Genomic DNA, 19,011 nt, shown 5'->3' with positions numbered 1-19,011 from the left:
AGTAATCACTGACCAGGCTGTGGGCACCAGAGGGAAAGAGTGTGGGCGGTTATCAGTCTGTCTGCCTGCCTTTAGCCTGCAGAACCTGTGTATCGCCCGGTTTTGTCACTGTTTGCAGGGATGCGCATCTTCTTTGGACAGCGGAGAGCCTGTCCTGTCACCTAGCGGCCTGCTTTGCTACTTTCTCATGGCTCACTGGACTCCTGGAGTCCTTTGAAGGATCCAGGCAGGCAATACTAAGTTTTCCTTTGAGCTGGGAAGGTAGCAGGAGTCCACTATGTCTGCTTCTAGTTCCTTCTTCCCCAGAATATTCTGTAACCCGGGGAGGCGTTTGATGAGGGTCTATGGTGATTGCCCATCTGTGGGGTTTGCCTACTGTAAATGAGGTCTTACTTCTGAGCTGGCCCTGGAGTAACGCACTCGAGGTGTACTTGGGAGCGAGGCTGTGGGAGTTTCACCCTGTCACCCAGGCTGGAGTGCAGTAGCATGATCTCAGCTCACTGCAACCTCTGCCTCCTGGTTTCAAGCAGTTCTCCTGCCTCAGCCTCCAGAGTAGCTGGGATTACAGGCACACACTACCATGCCTGGCTAATTCTTTTATTTTAGTAGAGACGGGGCTTCACTGTGTTGCCCAGGCTGATCTCGAACTCCTGAGCTCAGGCAATCCACCTGCCTCAGCCTCCCAAAGTGCTGGGATTATAGGCATGAGCCACTGCACCCGGCCTTGAAGTTCCCTTTTGATGATGGTGTTTGCGCCTTGATAGAATTTTTAGGCTGAGAGACCATGTAGTTTATGCCTTCCCTATCAATGAGGCTGGTTAGTGGTGCTGGTCTTGGAGGCTAACTTGTCCAAGGTCACACAGCTAATGAGCAACAGGTCTCGGCTGGTGGCCTTGCGCCTGCCCCTTGCCCTGTGCTCCATGCTTCTTAACTTCTCTCGCGGTCAGAATCAGCGAGCGACAGCCGCGCCTCCTTCCGTACAACTACTGTGGCTGTGGTAGCAGCCCACTGGGATTATTATGATAATGACTTTTAAATGAAAGCTTAATTTAATAGTTGGATACATTAAAAGCCAAAATAGAGCAGTTTAAAAGAAAAAAAGAAAACAACAACAAGAGCAAAAACAAGAAAGCAAGGGATCCTTGGTCTTCAGCCAGAGCGGGCATTTGCTGCGCTTGACGGAACCGCTCTTTGGCTCCGTGGGAGAGCAGGTGGTCAGGGCGTGGGAGGTGGCCAGGCAGGCAGCAGAGGAGCAGTGGCTGGGAACGAGGCTTCCTCTAAATCATGTTGCTAATGAAGCTTGTGAAGTTCTCCCAGTCGGGCCATTACCAGGGGCTTCCCATGTTCTCAGTAGGAAGAAGAGTCTTGAGCTCATTTCTTGTGTTCCCCGCCCCATAATTAAAAGCCCATCTCACTTTAAAATAGACAGGTCTGTTTTGTTCTTCTCTCTGTGGTCCCCATTCGGGATCCTGACAACCGCCTGCCAGAAGGGAAGAGCCATGCAGAGAGTTTCTCTCTAGACCCATGTTTCCTCCCTGATCCTAGGCTGGCGATCCTCATTCTTTTTTTCTTTCTTTCTTTCTTTCTTTTTTCTTTTTTTTTTTTTGAGACAGAGTTTTGCCCTGTTGCCGAGGCTGTAGTGCAATGATCTCGGTTCACGGCAACTTCTGCCTCCCGGGTTCAGGCGATGTTTCTGCCTCAGCCTCCTGAGTAGCTGGGATGACAGGCCTGCACCACCATGCCCAGTAGCTAATTTTTGTATTTTTAGTAGAGATGAGGGTTCACCATGTTGGCCAGGCTGGTCTTGAACTCCTGACCTCAAGTGATCCACCCACCTTGGCCTTCCAAAGGGTTGGGATTACAGGTGTGAGCCCCCGCGCCTGGCCGGTCCTCATCTGATTAACTCCTGGAGTTGTGCTCTTAAGAAGAATGCATAGGAGGCAACCTCGCCAGTTATCTGGGAGTGCCAGTGGATACTGCGATATTCCTTGGCTACCGAGGACTCAGACAGCCGTAGCCAGCTGTCTAACAAGGGACAGTGGTGTGGGCTGCCATGGGTGGTGGATGCCATCAACAGTATTGGAGCCCCTCTGGTTGCTGGCTGCCCCCAGAGGGGTAGAGTGTCCTCTGCCCAGATGAGAACCAAGCAAATCATTAGAAGCTTTGAGATTTTTCCTCTTTCTAGCAAGTTTTATGATGATGAAAATTGCTCTTGTCATGTATTTAAATGGTAAGACTGTTATGTAGAAAACATTTCATAATCATCTGATACGTATTTGTAATAGTTTATGAGGATAGGTAGACAGTCTTGCAAAATTCACAATTATGCTGTGAATAATGAATTGGTTTTTAAATGTATGATTTCTCCCCCCTCAGGTGATGTTCGAAATGATATCTATGTGACATTAGTTCAAGGAGATTTTGATAAAGGAAGCAAAACAACAGCAAAGAACGTGGAGGTCACGGTGTCGGTGTATGATGAAGATGGGAAACGATTAGAGGTATTTATTGTGGTGAGGGCTCATCTGTAGTGTTTCAGTTTTACTTGCCAAGTGCTCACCTTGGCTCTGCTGCGGCATAGAGGTTGTCACAGGTGGGGCTTTGGAATTCCATTTCTTGGGATTGGCGTTGGTTCTTGCTTCCCTTTCTCCAGCTTGCCATGCAGGACCTGGGGTCCTCTGATCCTGGCAGCTGGCCTATATCAGGAGGTCCCTGTGGTCTTTTTTTTTTTTTGAGACCGAGTCTTGCTCTGTTGCCCAGGCTGTAGCACTATAGGTGTGTGCCAACATGCTGGGCTAATTTTTATATTTTTTAGTAGAGATGGGGTTTCACCATGTCGACCTCAAGTAATCTGCCTGCCTCGGCCTCCCAAGGTGCTGGGATTACAGGTGTAAGCCACTGCGCCCGGCTGGGTCCCTGTAGTCTTGACCACTTTCACCCAGCCTTATCATGGAGTCTCATTTGCTGTCATAAACCCAAGGCCCAAAGGTCTAGCAGTCACGCTAGAAGTACAGATACCATCATTACCATTTGAGAGATGGAGAAATGAAGGCCCTAAGAAATCAGTTAAATTGCTCAGGGTCAGAGAACTAGCGAGAGGTAGAACTGAGCACCTGCCCATGACAGCTGGAGGTCTGACCTCGTGCTCTACCTACCAGTGGTCACGAACATCTGCTTCCATGGCCACAGCAGCCTGCAGGGTCTACCTGGGAGATACTCAGAAGCTGTTGCCTCCTCTGATGACCAGAGGTCAAACCAGGCTGCTGTCCCTGTGAGGTGCCTGTTTGCACCAGGGCTGGAGGACTGGGTTTTTCTGGGCCCATGGGGTTGTGCTTAAGGCTCAGTGTCGCCGGGAGAAGCATGATGTCTTTCTCTCTGGGTGAACCCTGTCCAGCATCACTGCCTGCCTTGTCTCCTTGGAAACATAGGTACTGTCCTTGCCACTGGTCTTTCCGGTTGGAGTGAAGCAAACAGCGTTCATGGCTGGAGGAAGGAGAGGGAAGGGTTCCCACCTTTTAGTCTACAGTCCCTCACCTAGACCTATGGCATGGATCAGGCAACTTCCTGCAGATCCTAATGTTGAAGTTATTAGGATTGAGGGTCTGAGGGGATAGAGGTCTGTGTCATCCCCATGTGTCATAACCATCAAGATCTTTAATGTGTGAGAACAAGGGTTGGAGCTGGCCGCTGGCTTCGGGTGGATCTGTGCTTCCCTTGCTGGGAACACTTTCGTTTGTGGTGGGGTGTGTTGGTGCTCTCGGAGCGTACCTGTCCTCCCGCGTATATGTATATGGTGTCCAGCTCTATGAGGTCTTACGTGAGCTCTTTCTGTTTTCTTTTAAAGCATGTGATTTTCCCGGGAGCTGGTGATGAAGCGATTTCAGAGTACAAATCTGTGATTTACTACCAAGTAAAGCAGCCACGCTGGTTTGAGACTGTTAAGGTATTACTTACATGGTCATTTTATCACATGGCACTGATGATGAAATGCTCATTTGTAACCCAAGGAAACATCCTAACATCCTCCTCAGCCCGGGAGCTGATCTAGGCAGGCAGAGTGTCTCCCAACAAAGTCATTCAAGGTTGCTAAGGAACCGCACTGGCATTTCTTAGAATACATTTACTCTCGTCTCCTTTTGGACGTAAAAATAGGACTTTCATGGAGACGAATGACAGAGTCTTTTTAAGATAGCTGTTGTCTTTCTCTTCGCGGTACTGTTTTATGTGTGGCATGCTGTCTTTACACCAAACAAAAAAACTGAGCTGCCAGCCTGTGGAGGTCATTGCTGGGGAGTCGGGTCCTGTTCTGTAGCACTGACGTGGTACATTTTCATAATGCAGCGTGCTCACATCTCCGCCCGGGAGTAAACACTGTCCCGCCCCCAAGAGCTTGAATATTTGAAAACCAGGCCAGGGACTGGCTCTGGAATACAGATGTTTGATGTGAGAATTAGGGACAATGTTTGCTTAGAGGCAGCATGTATTATGTCTTTTTTCTTTGAGTGTAATGTGTCAACAGGAAAGCTTTCTTGGTGCAGCTGTGGGCAGGTCACCACAGCTGTGGAAGGAGTGTAGACCCTTCCAGGTTGGGGCTAAGAAGAAAAACGGCAACTTTTTTTTTTTTTTTTTTGGAGATGCAGTCTCGCTCTGTCACCCAGGCTGGAGTGCAGTGGCGCAATCTTGGCTCACTGCAACCTCCACTTCCTGGGTTCAAGCGATTCTCTTGCCTCAGCTTCCTGAGTATCTGGGATTACAGCCATGTACCATGGCACCTGGCTCATGTTTTTGGTATTTTTAGTAGGGATGGGGTTTCACCATGTTGGCCAGACTGGTCTCGAACTCCTGAACTCAAGTGATCCACCCTCCTCAGCCTCCCAAAGGGCTGGAATTACAGGCGTGAGTCACCACGCCTGGTCAAAAAACGGCAACTTTTAGAAATAGAATCTTGGCCGGATGCAGTGGCTCACGCCTGTAATCCCAGCACTTTGGGAGGCCGAGGTGGGCAGATCACCTGAGGTCAGGAGTTCGAGGCCAGACTGACCAACATGGAAAAACCCCTTGTCTACTAAATATGCAAAATTAGCTGGGTGTGGTGGCGCATGCCTGTAATCCCAGCTACTCGAGAGGCTAAGGCAGGAGAATTGCTTGAACCCAGGAGGTAGAGGTTGTGGTGAGCTGAGACCATGCCATTGCACTCCAGCCTGGACAACAAGAGTGAAACTCTGTATCAAAAAAAAAAAAAAAAAAAAAGGAAACAAAAAAGAATCTTAACAGTAATGATTAGAGCATTCAGAAAAAAAAATCCAACTGTGTCACAGAGTCGGCTTGGCAACTGTTACAATGTGATCTCGTTTAAATTTGGCAAAGGCATTTTGTCTTTGGAAAAACCATGTGGGGACTAGATGTACGGTATTTTCACCACCGCAGTGTAGCAATGTTTACAGTTGTACCTGATAGCTCCATTTGAATAAAGCTGTTACGCTGGACGATATAGATCACAGTGCTTAAACTTCTTTCTTAATTCTTGAAGGTGGCCATTCCCATAGAGGACGTTAACCGCAGTCACCTTCGGTTTACCTTCCGCCACAGGTCATCACAGGACTGTGAGTAGTCAAGCACTTTCTTCCCCCAAGGATTTTTAAGGGAGAACTGGGGGAAAGCGCGAGAGGCCACTCTCAGTTGTTCTGGAACTTGCTATCATAACACAATAAGGCTCACTTCCCACCTTATTCTTCTCTCTTTTTCCTTGAGCAGATCTCAGGAGATCTTAATTTCTTTCTCCAGTTCCTCCTACCCAGTATTGCTGGTCCCCTTCTTTCTTTTGCTTTCCGGTCTTCTGTGTTGACTTGTCATTCATCCATGTCATCCATCAGAAAAGTTACCGAGCTGTAACAAATACCTCTCAAACATGGGCTCTTAAGGCCCCCTGTCTAGAAACTGGACATCTTGAATCCTTTTTGTCTTTTTTGGTGGCTCTTGCTGTCTGGAGCTCAGGGATGGCTTTTCTCATAGACATTTCTCTGATACTGACCATGATGCCAAGACTTTAGGAGGAAAGAACTGCTGTAGGAATCACTCTCCTTCAAAAAGAATTTATAATTGATGACTGAAGTTTGTTCCATCACATTTTGTTAAATTAATTGTCAACTAAAGCTGTAGCCCTGTGCTAGACTTTAAGATATCACAGAAGGAAAACATGATTCCTGTCTTTCAGGGTGTGTGTTTCTTTGGCATTGGGAACTGAGACATATTAATATTTGGGACAATAAGTGGCAAGGAGAGTTGACTACAGGCTTGTGTGCCGCAGGCAGTTAAAGGAAAAGAGTGGTGTGGAGGGCAAACCACCCTTTGTCACCGATGCGCCCGCTGGGGTCGCACCGTGCAGTGGGCAGTTTCAGGTTCTGGGTACTCTGGAAGGAGCTTAGGCATGAGCCTCTTCTGTGTCTTCATTTGAGGATAAGAACAACTTCCTGGCTGGTGCCGTGGCTCACACCTGTAATCCCAGCACTGTGGGAGGCCAAGGTGGAAGATTGCTTGAGCCCTGGAGTTTGAGACCAGCTTGGGCAACACAGTGAGGCCCCATCTTTACTGAAAAACCAAAACAATTATCCTGGTGTGACGGTGTGTACCTGTAGTCTCAGCTGCTCAGGAGGCTGAGGCAGGAGGATTGCTTGAACCCGAGAAGCGGAGGTTGCAGTGAGCTGTGATTGCACCACTGCACTTCAGCCTGGGGAACAGAGTGAGACCCTGTCTAAAAAAAAAAAACAAAAAAAAAAAACCAAGAACAAAAACAAGAAAATTCTCCTCCTAGGGTATTCTTGAAGGTCAGGTAAGGTGGAGACTGGCCACCTTCTGGCACGGTGCCTGCTATGGATAGGGGCTCCATGGTGGTTGCTGCTGCTGGGATAATGTGTTCATTCACCTGACTGTTTCTGGGGCCTGGCCTGCCCTGGGCCCTCCATGTGGGGTGGGTGTGCCTGGACAGGGGTGCTGCAGGAGAGCAGCCTGGATTGCAAATGCGTGAGCACGGTCATGATGTTATGGTGCAGACCACCTTGTGGGACCATCGAGAAGCTTGGGCCTGCTGTCGTTCAGGGGAGTTGGGGAGGCCTGGTGTGTGGGGTCTGCAGAGCTGGGGTGCGGGCCCACAACTGTCAATGGCAGGTGTGTGTGTGGTGGGGCGTGGCCTGGAATGTGGCTGACTGGAGGGGTCTCGAGCAGCATGGGGTGCCTGGTGATGGGTGGTGCATGTCCGGGGAGTGCGGGGCGGGGGGCGGCGGCTGGCAGCTGCTGAAAGCATCATTGCACTCCTGTCCTGTCCCAACAGTGCACGCAGGTCACGGGTTCAGTTACAAGGGCATCCGGGTTTATGTCTAATGGGAGAAGCTGGGGCAGGAAGGCCGCCTGCTTGGAAGGCAGTTCCCTGCCATCTCATCCTTGCCACAGGACCAGATCTAGGCCACCAGACCCCAGACCAAGTTGGATCTGCTAATGGTACATGACATCCTTGGTGGCCGAAGCTGTAGGATAATAATAACCATCAACAGATGTTGGCCATCGTTCACTGTGCTCTTACCATGTGCCTGACACAAGAAATTTATTGTACTATTTGGATTCATCCTCACAAGATTCCCATGTGGTATCAGTATTATTACTTCCCACACTACAGATGAGGAAATGGGCTTGAAAACCCCAGGTCAGGGGCTGAAAGTCACCCAAGTAGTTGGTGGAAGAACTTTGGTTCTAACCCAGGTCCTTGTGCCGGAGCCTTACGCTCCAGTGCCTTACGCTCCAGTGCCTTGGGGGAGTGGTGAGGCCACTTCCCTCCTTTGGCTTTTATTGAGTTCCTGCTGTATACACAGCAAGCTGCTGGAGTTTCTCCTCTTGCAGAGCTTAGGTGTGAGTTGAGGTTTGAGATTCGTTTGCAAGAACCAGCTAGGGTGTGGCAGCCTGTGAGTATCACGTGAATTAGGCAGAGGTATGATGTGGGCGGAGAGTGCTGGTGGAATGGGGATGGCGGTGGGCACAGGTGTGTCCTCGGCCAAGGCATGGTGGGCCAGCCTAGTGGGCCACAGTGCGCCATAGGCCCTCTAGGGCTCCATGCATACATCACCCTGAGGCCCATGGAGGAAGCAGGGTGAGGACAGGGTTCTGGAATCCACAGAGGACTTGTCTCAAAATCATGCTCCCGTCTTTTAACAAACTCATTCTCTGTAATTAATAAATTACACTAGGGCAGAGTGATAGCTCCTGTAGCATTTTAATTTTCAAAATCCTTGTTTTTCTTGTCAGTTTTAAGTACTTATTATAGACAAGATGCTATCACCCGACATACCAGGACACATTTGCATAATAAATGAAGTCTCGGTGGCCACAGCTTGTGGGATTTTGGAAAGATGTTGAGCATCGCAAGTGTGATGCCGATGAAAACCTGGATATCAGTCGCTGACCATGGCCTTTGGGGCCTCGCCAGCCAGCCCTGCATGCAGATACCTGGGGCAGAAACAGGTAGAAAGAGCTGAGGCCACATTGGTCCCCGCTTGCTACCCTAAAGAGGAGGCTAGCAAAGGGAACAAGTGATGGGATTTCTCACCTGGGATCTGCCCTTGGGATTGGAAAGTTTGGTGTCAGTGGGTTGACATAATATCTTTCCAGCAACCTGTCAGCAACTCCAGGTGCACTAGACCGTGTGGTCCATGGAGCCCGGCAGACTTGCAGCTCTCAGTTCCAGCTGGCCAGGAGCTGAGTTTTCCTTGATTGTAGTGTGCTTGTTGGGTGGGGCGGCCTAGGGAATGGGCAGCTCTACCCACACTCCAGAACACGTGACCTCTACTGTGGTTCCTACGGTTCTGTAAACTGGTCATGTGAACCGTCCACCTCATGATGGCTGCTAGTGAGCCTTCAGTAAAAATCAGTCCATTCCTCGGATGTGAAGATGCAGAATGTTAATAAAAGGTGCACCTATTGTACTACTGTCTGGTAGGGTCAGTAGAAGCCATCTGCTGACCATTATTGTCCCATGTCCTTCTGAACCCTGGCTGTTTTCATGGAGGCGTGTCTTTTTTTGTTGTCGTTGTTTCCAAGTCTACCCAAACTTAGGAGGAACTGTTCTGTTCTTTGCCATTTGTACCTTGAAATATTTTATGTACTCTGGTGCCCTCTTACAGAGTTGTTTTTTCAGAATCCTAGGGTACTTATATTTTACTTCTGCTTCTTCCTATGTTTTTTGGCTGGTTGATTATTCATGGAACCCTTTGATTTGCCAGGATGTATTGAGCACCCACTGTGTGCAAAATACTGCTGGACACCAGGAAGGCAAAGGTGATGAGCCATGTTGTCTTGGGCAGTGGGATCTGAGGGTAAATATTTTGAGCCGCTGACTCAAGACGGGTGGATGTGTGATTCTCCCTCTGATCTCTGTCCTTTCATCTGTAAAGAGAAAGCTCTGAATCTGTAATTGTGGAGATAGTTTCCAGCTCTGGGCCTGTGTTTCTGTGCTCTACTGAGATTGCAACTTGAGGAATTTGTGGCAGATCCATTTCTTCAGTCCATGTTCCTCATCTGTCCTGGCTCATCAGTCCTTCCCTGCCTTTGACTCTCGCTGCCTATCACCAGCCACACTGGCCTGCTGTCCCCAGATGTGTCACAGTGGTCCTCGCGAGAGCCTCTCTCTGCCTCTTCCTGCAGCTTTGACATCTTGGCTTATGTGCTGTCCAGCTTCTCAGGGAGATGTCTTCTGACCAAGAAATTGGATTGTCCCCGTTGTCACTGTGACCCCTTAAACCACAGTGTTTTTGTTTTCTTTATCATCTGAAAGCTCATTTGTTTGTTGACTGTCTCCCAAAGTGGCACAAATATGGATTGAGTATCTGTTGGGCACCAGGCAGTATTTCATGTACTGGGAAATGGCAGTAAAACAAAAGGTCACTTACATTCCAGGGTCCAGTGGATGAAACCAACAATAAATAGCAACAAGATCAACAAAATTCTCTCTCTCTCTCTCTCTCTCTCTCTCTCTCTCTCACACACACACACACACACACATACACACACACACACACACACACAGAAACACACATGTCAGGTAGTGATAAGAATTATAAAGAAAACTAAATCAGGTGAGAGGAAAGAGGGTGACTAATGGACTATTTTAAACAAGATGTGGTCACTTTGGAGGAGGGGACATTTTGGCAGAAACTTGAATGAAGTGAGTGAGCCCCACATGCAGATACCTGGGGGATGAACTCTCTCACCAAAGGCAGCACAATTTCACATGGAGGTCGTTAGTCCGTTGGTAATTCATGTGATGGATATTGCGAGGCAGGAATTGATTTTAGTTTTCTGTATTGACGCGAAGTTTCCTTGGTGGAATGGTCTGCCCCTTCCCAGCCTCTGTTGTTTGCTGTGGCCTCTCGTTTCCAGGCCCTGTTCGTTTCCGCTGGTCTGCGCGTCCTAGGTTAAAAGCATACAATCTTTCTTATTGTCACTTGACAGTTACTCTTGCTTTCTAGTGTTGCGGGCTTTCCTCGGCCTTCTTCAAGACCATGCTGCCCTTCTTGGCCCTTTATTCTGGAATCCGTTTTCACGTTCCAGGAGAAATCTCTTCTATGAGATTTTGATTAGAATGGCTTTGAATTTACAGATTAGTTTGAGAACAACTGATCCCTTTATGCTAGGGGTCTTCTTACTTGTAAACATGGTCCACTTTTCCATATGTTTATGAGATTGACTTTAATACCCGTTCGTATAATTTTGTAATTGTTTTCTTGAAGGCAGCCTTTGTAGCATCTTACAATGTTATTTTGTCATGATAATTGAAGGCAATCATCAATTTTTTTGTTTTTTGTTTTACAGCTAAGGATAAATCTGAGAAGATATTTGCACTAGCATTTGTCAAGCTGATGAGATATGATGGTACCACCCTGCGAGACGGAGAGCATGATCTTATCGTCTATAAGGTATCTGGTTGCATTGGGGCAGTATTGCTGCTATAGACAGTTTCAGTCTTTTCTGGGCTTCCTGACCCGAACCAACATTTCCCATCATTGTGAGGAAGCTGCTATCTAGCTACATTTAATTATGTCAATGAACATTTCCGATGACCAGCCCTTTTGTTGTTCCTAACAGGAAAAGATGATATACAATATAACAATAGGTGCCATATAAAAATGCCATGAACATGAATTATGCTGCAGGAATAAGGGAAATTGTTAAAATGTGTATTTAATATGATAAAAAGCAATTATGATGGTTACAAGGATTAGGGGTAACAAAGGATGGCAAAAAATGGTGTGTTGCTGTTTGGGAATTGCCTTTGACATATGGCATGACTAAACCCGCAGGCCGAAGCGAAGAAGCTGGAAGACGCAGCCACGTACTTGAGTCTGCCCTCCACGAAGGCCGAGTTGGAAGAAAAGGGCCACTCGGCCACGGGCAAGAGTATGCAGAGCCTTGGGAGCTGCACCATTAGCAAGGACTCCTTCCAGATCTCCACGCTCGTGTGCTCCACCAAACTGACCCAGAACGGTGCGTTCGAGAGGAGAAACCCATTCACCCCAGGAGCTCTGCCTCAGTCCCGTCTTTTCCACGCTCCTTCCTGTGTGGAGGTGTCCTCTGTAGGCGTATGAACGTCACCCGTAAGGCATTCATTGCATTGGGCTGTGATGACCTATCAATGCATAGAAGGTGGCATTTGTTGTGATTTAAAATTCACACTTCTACTCTGGTCTAAGGGTTATTCTTTTTTTTTTCCTCCCCCAGACAAGGTCTCATTCTCGCTCTGTTGCCCAGGCTGGAGTGCAGTGGTGTGATCTCAGCTCACTCCAGCCTTGTCCTCCTGGGCTCAGGCCATCCTCCCACCTCAGCTTTCCATGTAGCTGGGACCACAGGTGTGCAGCATCATGCTTGGTGGCTAATTTTATTTTTAATTTTTATAGACATGAGGTCTCACTTTATTGCCCAGGCTATTCCCAAACTCCTGGGCTCAAGCAGACCTCCGGCCTCGGTCTCCCTAAGTGCTAGGATTACAGACATGAGCCACTGTGCCCAGCTGTGTTATTCTTAAAGGGAGATAAAGCAATGGATTTACTTCTTAAAATGATTTTTGGCCAAAGGAAGGTAGCGTGGCATAAAGGAAAGTACATGAGATTTGGAGTCAGACCAAAGACCTGGAATCGGACCGTATCCCTGTGTTAACCCTGGGGATGCCCTTGAACAAGGGTCTTCTGCACGTTTCGGAGTCTTATCTTCCTTGTCTGTTGATACGGGAATAGTGTCTGCCTCAAAGGGCTTAGTGAGGGTTACGTGAACAGTGGGCTGGGAGCTCACCTCCCTCTTTATGCCTTCCCCATTCTCAGCTACTGTCTGAGATAATTACCAGTTATCTTTATTTTTAAAAGCTGATTTGGATGATACTTTCTAGCCCTCCTCGTGGTGTGGGATAAGGTACCCCCTGCTGACTCCCACACCCCAAAGCTCAGCCCTAGTGTGGTAGATCACTCATCCATCAGCTGGTGCCATGCCCTTGTGTGGCAGTTGGCCGACTGCTTTGAGTGCCTGCACCACCACTGCTTTGAGTGCCTGCACCACCACTGCTTGCAGCCTCTCCAGTGACATTGCTGTCCAGCCAGGGGTACTTCTTATTCAGAGCACACTGATGTTGTTGCTGTCACTCTGTCTGGAAGAGGCAGAAATCCTACATTTAAAAATTGCATCTTCCAAATGCAGCCGTATCACAGCTGTGCAGAGTGACTTTATGCTCTCTCAAATCAGAGCTTGAAAACCCAATTTTTTCCTCTTAACTGCTCGATATGGATTTTGATTATTAATGTCTGTTGCTATCAGGAATTGTGTCTCTGGGGGACTGTCCATAAATCATGGCAGTAGTTTTGGATTTGTCTAAGGGACAGTCATCGTTTGGACTTTAATAGGGTAAATACAGGACAAAAGTAAAGCCATCGTCTGGAAGTCAGGACATTGTAGTGGAGCATGCAGCATGCAGTGAGTGTGCTGTGTGTTTGGATGTGCCAGCCCTGAGTCAAATGCTTTTAGATCTTGCCGTTTCTGCACTTTGCACTCTGTTGTTCTGGGCTACACTTTCCCACTGCTGGTCTGCTGAGTAAACTTCTTGGTGTAGGAGCAATAAGTCTCTTAAGTGCCTTAAGCCTGTTGGGATACTTTTGTATTCCATTTGCATACATGTCTCAAACCATTTATGAAGTGTCCTAGCTTGTGGTTGTGTAGTGGTCTCCATGAGCAAATGAAAAGCCTTAGCTGGGGGTGGGATTCCTGTTCATGCTGCTGATAAAGACATACCTGAGATTGGGCAGTTTACAAAAGAGAGAGGTTTAATGGACTCACAGTTCCATGTGACAGGGGATGCCTCACAATTGTGGTGGAAGGCAAGGAGGAGCAAGTCACCTCTTACATGGATGGCCTCAGGCAAAGAGAGAGAGCTTGTGCAGGGGAACTCCTCTTTTTAAAACCATCAGATCTCGTGAGTCTTATTCACTGTCACGAGAACAGCACAGGAAAGACCTGCCCTCATGATTCAGTTACCTCCCACCAGGTCCCTCCCACAACACGTGGCAATTCAAGATGAGATTTGGGTGGGGACACAGCCAAACCATATCAAGTGGTCAGCAGTGCGGGGCTCAACCTGGGACTTGGTTATGGAAAGGATGCCCCCCATGACATGTTAGTCTCTGGATGTGGCCTTGATAGCTCCACTTGCCTGACAGATGACAGCATCTAGAGCCTCATTTAACCCAAAAGTGACATCTCCAGGTGGGGCACACTTCAGCATTTCAGTAGGTGCCATGTGTTGCAGTGCTCATGGTGCAGGAAGCCGTCATCTCATACTTGGGTCATGTTCCAAAAGCATGCTTGGAAGTCATTACTTGGAACTTGATCATCTTTCCCCATTCAAAGCAATGCTCTGAGCTGCGGTTAGGTGATGAGGCCCATCCACAGAATGCTTCTTAACCCTCATGACCCTGGAGAAGGGACTGTGGACCAGGACATCCCACCCCCGGGGGGTGGGGTCAGTGGTGATCCCTCCTTTCCCCTTCAAGCTCCTTGAGTCTCACCAGCTGCAGAGTAATCCCCTCCCCAGACTGAGGGAGAGGGCACCCTGCTCTCAGCAGCAGCTGTTGCCAGGCAACAAGGAAATTCCAACGTGGTGCCGCTCACCGGGACTGACGGGAAATCTGCCTTTCATTTCACACCAGCCACGGTTCCCCTTCTCAGGATTGTGGCATGTCAGGTGTGTACAAGATGGAGCTGCCCCAAATGGCATCTAAGCATCGACTCCCACATTCTCATTTGAGGGAATCATTTTTCTGAAACCATGATTTGTTCCTGTGAAGTTCCATTACTTAGGGAAACGCAGTGGCTGAATTATTCATTGAGGTTTGTATTAAACTTCTCTGTCCTCAGCATTATGCTAGATGCTGTGGGGGATATGAAAGAAGTATAAGACGTGATTCCTCTTCTCAGTTAACTGACTATATAATTAGAAAGGAGTCATGAATATGGGCTGTGAGTCCCAGTAATAAGGGGCTGGGGTGGGCATCTGCCGTGGGCAGCTTCATGGGGTCTGGACAAGCCCTGTTCTCTTCCAACACTCCCTTTGCCCCAAGGTGTTTTACTACTCGTTAGCCCAATTGGACTTTGTCTCAAACTTACCACACAGCGTGCCACCGACTTTGAATGAAGGGGATCCACATTATTAGTGTCTATTAAGGAAATACTGGTAATTCTTGTGAGATGGAAATCTCCCTTAACCCTAGGACCAAGAGTGTGTCTGGGCAGGATGGAGCCTTTTCCTCCATGACTTCCCTTTCGCTTTAGAAATGAAGACACGTTGGCCAGGTGCAGTGGCTCACACCTGTAATCCCAGTACTTTGGGAGGCTGAGGCATGAGGCTCACATAAGCCCAGGAGGTTAAGACCAGCCTGGGCAACATGGCGAGTCCCTATATCTACTAAAAATTAGCTGTGCATGGTGGCATGCACCTGTAGTCCCAGCAACTTGGAAGGCTGTGGTGGGAGGATCGCTTGAGCCTGGGAGTTAGAGGCTGCATTGAGCCGTTGTGCTGCTACATTCCAGCCTGGATGACGGAGTGAGACCCTGTCTCCAAAAAAAAAAAAAAAAAAAAGGTAAATTGCTCAATTCCTCATCATCTCCTGGGATGACTGCTGCCATTTGTGCTTTTAGACTAGGCATTCTGCTAGGTGCTTTCTACACGTCATGTCAGTTAATTCTTACAGCCACCTTGTGAATCGGGCAGCATCATGCCCATGGTTCAGGAGAGAATATTGAGGTGAAGTTACTTGCCAAGGCCAAGCAACAAGTGGTTGCTGAGTGCTGGTGTTTAAGCTCACACTTGGGTGTCTTCCACAGGACCTTTGGGTGCTCCTTTTCTGTCTCCCCATTTTTAACTCTTCCCTTTGTCAGCTGTACTTGGGGGTAGGGTGAAATAAATGAAAATGTATGTTTTGGAGCTTATTGTGTGCATGCCTTTTGTACAATTTGATGCTGAAATTATAATGGATGTCTGTATTTCTTAATTTTCTACCTATAGTCACAATTAGAGGTTTTTTTTTTTTTTTCCTTCTTCAGTATTAACTCGGGTTTTGTATTTTGATTCTTTCTTTTATGCAGACAGTTTCTGTTTCTGTAGCTGAAGTTGTTCTCAAGCATAACGGTAAATTAGATGGACTTTGTTAATGGTATTTTTTCAAGTAATGGGATGTTAATATAACTTCAGGTGAAATTTGGGTAGGCATATGTACTTTCCTAGGGAGCTTTTGGATCCTGTCTTCTTACCTTAAATGATATCTTGGCCAGGCATGGTGGCTCACACCTGTAGACCCAGCACTTTGGGAGGCTGAGGTGGGTGGATCACCTAAGATCAGGAGTTTGAGACCAGCCTGGCCAACATGGTGAAACCCTGTCTCTACTAAAACTACAAAAAAAATTAGCTGGGTTTGGTGGCAGGTGCCTGTAATCCTAGCCACTCGGGAGGCTGAGGCAGGAGAATCTCTTGAACCCAGGAGGTGGAGGTTGCAGTGAGCCGAGATCGCGCCATTGCACTCCAATCTGGGCAGCAAGAGCGAAACTCCGTCTAAAAAAAAAGAAAAAGAATATCTTGATCCCTTAAACAAAAACATTTCTGGACACTGTCTTCTTCCACATTGAGTCTTTAAAAACCAGTATATTCATTCCTTGCTTTTTCTATAAAAAATGCAACAAACAAAACAACCATAAGAACCACAAACTTCTATGGAAGCCCAGACATGGTGAGGGCCGGAAGCTCGCTCAGTGCAGGTGTGAACCTCAGTGCAGGCGTGGTCTCAGTTGTCCGGAGCTACTGTAGCTGCGGAGACTCTTAACCTTGCAGTCTCAATACTTTAATTTGTGTTAGTTATTTTATTTATATCATCTATAAAAAAATAGTGGCTTGTTCTTGAGCAGGAAAAACAAATCATTTGGTATCCAGTGCCTGGGCAGTGCTTTCTGGGTGAGCAGGCCTCTTCAGGTGTTGTGGTGCTCTGAAACTGCCTTCTTGTAGAATGGAAAGACAAGTTCTTTTTTAGTTTCCCAAATGTATTTTTAAAGCTGCTACATGGAAATCATTTCATGGTAAATGTCGTCGGGAATAATGAATTCAACCGTACTAGGTGTTAAGTATGTTGCTACAAAGGAATGGAATATTTAGCAGGTGAATCTTTTAAAATAGGGTTGATTTCTCTGTTCACAAAATTTTATAGAGAACCTCACTTAATGCATGATTAATGGAGACAGAACAGAGTTCTTGCTGTGAAGAGCTGATTGTCATTTCTGTTTCCAGTGGACCTTCTGGGGCTCTTGAAGTGGCGTTCCAACACCAGCCTGCTGCAGCAGAACTTGAGGCAGCTGATGAAGGTCGATGGTGGTGAAGTAGTGAAGGTAACGTGGAGCCCAAAGGGACTTTTTGGGTCTTTTTTTGTAAATGTATATTAACAGAGGCCGGGCGCGGTGGCTCACGCCTATAATCCCAGCACTTTGGGAGGTTGAAGCGGGCGGATCACGAGGTCAGGAGATAGAGACCATCCTGGCTAACACGGTGAAACCCCGTCTCTACTAAAAATACAAAAAAATTAGTTGGGCATGGTGGCGGGCGCCTGTAGTCCCAGCTACTCCAGAGCCTGAGGTTGGGGAATGGCGTGAACCCGGGAGGCGGAGCTTGCAGTGAGCAGAGATGGTGCCACTGCACTCCAGCCTGGGCGACAGAGCCGGACTCCAAAAAAAAAAAAAAAAAAAAAAGTATATTAACAGAAGTAGGCAGTGACTCCAAAGGTAGTATAGGATTGTGGTTATACTCCCCTTTAAAAAATAGTGACATATGGGCCAGGAGCGGTGGCTCACGTCTGTAATCTTAGCACTTTGGGAGGCCGAGGCGGGCGGATCCCCTGAGGTCAGGAGTTCGAGACCAGCCTGACCAACATGGAGAAACCCTGTCTCTACTAAAAATACAAAATTAGCCGGGTGTGGTGGCACATGCCTGTAATCCCAGCTACTCAGGAGGCTGAGGCAGGAGAATCGCTTGAACCCGGGAGGCGGAGGTTGCAGTGAGTGAGCCGAGATCGCACCATGGCACTCCAGCCTGGGCAACAAGAGCAAAACTCCATCTCAAAAAAATAAAACAAAATAATAGTGACATACACCTCTAGGTGCACAGAGTGCTTCTTGGCTTCTGGTTTTGGGGGGACTGTCTGGGTTAGTCGTGAAGGAGACTAGCTTTGCAATCACCCTCATCGTGGGTTCCATGTCCTCTTCCCACAGGTCCTCGCTGCAGGACTCACAACAGTTCAGTGGCCTTTTTAGGCCTCTCTTTCCCCTGCCATGAGAAGGCGGTAACAGTAGTGCCTTCTGCAGGGTCACTGTGGAGCCTCAGGTCTTTTTACTATTGTCATGATCCTTGTTACTGCCAGCAGCATTCGTACTGGCCCTGGCTTGTGACTCCCTGAGATCCTCTTTAAGTGACCAGGATTGGTCTGTGGTGTGATAGAAAGATCACGACACAGAGAGGCTTGTCTGGGCCGTTTTCCTCCCCTGGGTGGCTCTGCAGCAGCGTTGGGTGTAATTATTTATTCGGGCCCTGTGGCCTCAGCGTCTTTATCTATGAGATAGGACAGTCATGTTACATGGCCTGAGGTCCCTGGGAGCACTCAGCTTCTGGCATTCTTTATTCTGTAATTGTTTGTGGTTCTGATATTTTCGGCAGTATTAGGCTCTTCTGTGCTCTCAGATACGCCACAATTTGCTGGGACAGCTTTTCGTTGTACGTGAGGAAGCGAATTTCCATTTTTAGTCGGTTCTGTTTTTGACCACGGGATGATAAACAGGTCACTGGCATGTGGCGTTCTGTAAGTGTAGACTTTCCAGCCAGGTCTGTCTGTTGCTGCCTCAGTTCCTCACCCTCTAGGAGAGGTGATTGCAGAAAGAAACGACCTTATCTCTGCAAAAATTAATTACTTAAAATGGCCTTAATTAACCAGCAATGTGCTTCACTTCAGTATCAATTAATTTGGTCGCACCGGTTTCCTGAATCATTGTATAGCCCTTCAGACATGTCCTCGCTAATCTTAAAATTTTAATCATCTTCTCAGTCCTGGTCTTCTTCCAATGGCTTGGACAATGTTAATTGCATTTTAAACTTCCCTGCGTTCTGTAAATTCCCTAATTCAGATGGAAACTAGGTGAATACGTGAATGTAGTTGAGAAGAACCCAGTTAATGAAATTTTGTCCTCTTTCATTTTGAAGTCCCTGTATCATATTAGGAATGAGTTGTATTTCTGATGACCGGTTGCCACAGTTACCTGGAAGAATGTAGAATGATCTTGTCCCATCATTCTCCCCATTTCCTTCATCTCATAGATTCTCACATTTGATTATTCATCCCTGGACATGGCCTTTATACCTTTCCCTTCTTCCCACGCATGCTGGTACCACGCAAGCCTGGGTGA

The 19,011-nt window shown here is 47.6% G+C and overlaps 1 protein-coding gene across 3 annotated transcripts in view; it reads left to right on the top strand.

Annotated features, from left to right (window-relative positions):
- LOC105470532 (dedicator of cytokinesis 1) overlaps nt 1-19,011 on the top strand; it is a 546,684-nt gene that overhangs the window by 114,077 nt on the left and 413,596 nt on the right. For all 3 annotated transcript variants that reach the window (XM_011722623.3, XM_011722619.2, XM_071068926.1), the window contains exons 14-19: nt 2,377-2,501; nt 3,845-3,943; nt 5,531-5,603; nt 10,855-10,958; nt 11,343-11,526; nt 16,853-16,950. In XM_011722623.3, coding sequence (XP_011720925.2) covers nt 2,377-2,501; nt 3,845-3,943; nt 5,531-5,603; nt 10,855-10,958; nt 11,343-11,526; nt 16,853-16,950 — 683 coding nt within the window. The remainder of the gene's footprint in view (nt 1-2,376; nt 2,502-3,844; nt 3,944-5,530; nt 5,604-10,854; nt 10,959-11,342; nt 11,527-16,852; nt 16,951-19,011) is intronic.

The sequence above is a fragment of the Macaca nemestrina genome, chromosome 9 (genome assembly GCF_043159975.1).
Source record: "Macaca nemestrina isolate mMacNem1 chromosome 9, mMacNem.hap1, whole genome shotgun sequence".
NCBI classification, from domain to species: domain Eukaryota; kingdom Metazoa; phylum Chordata; class Mammalia; order Primates; family Cercopithecidae; genus Macaca; species Macaca nemestrina.
Note: the sequence above shows the minus strand (reverse complement) of the source record. Positions and strands in the feature narration are given on the sequence as shown.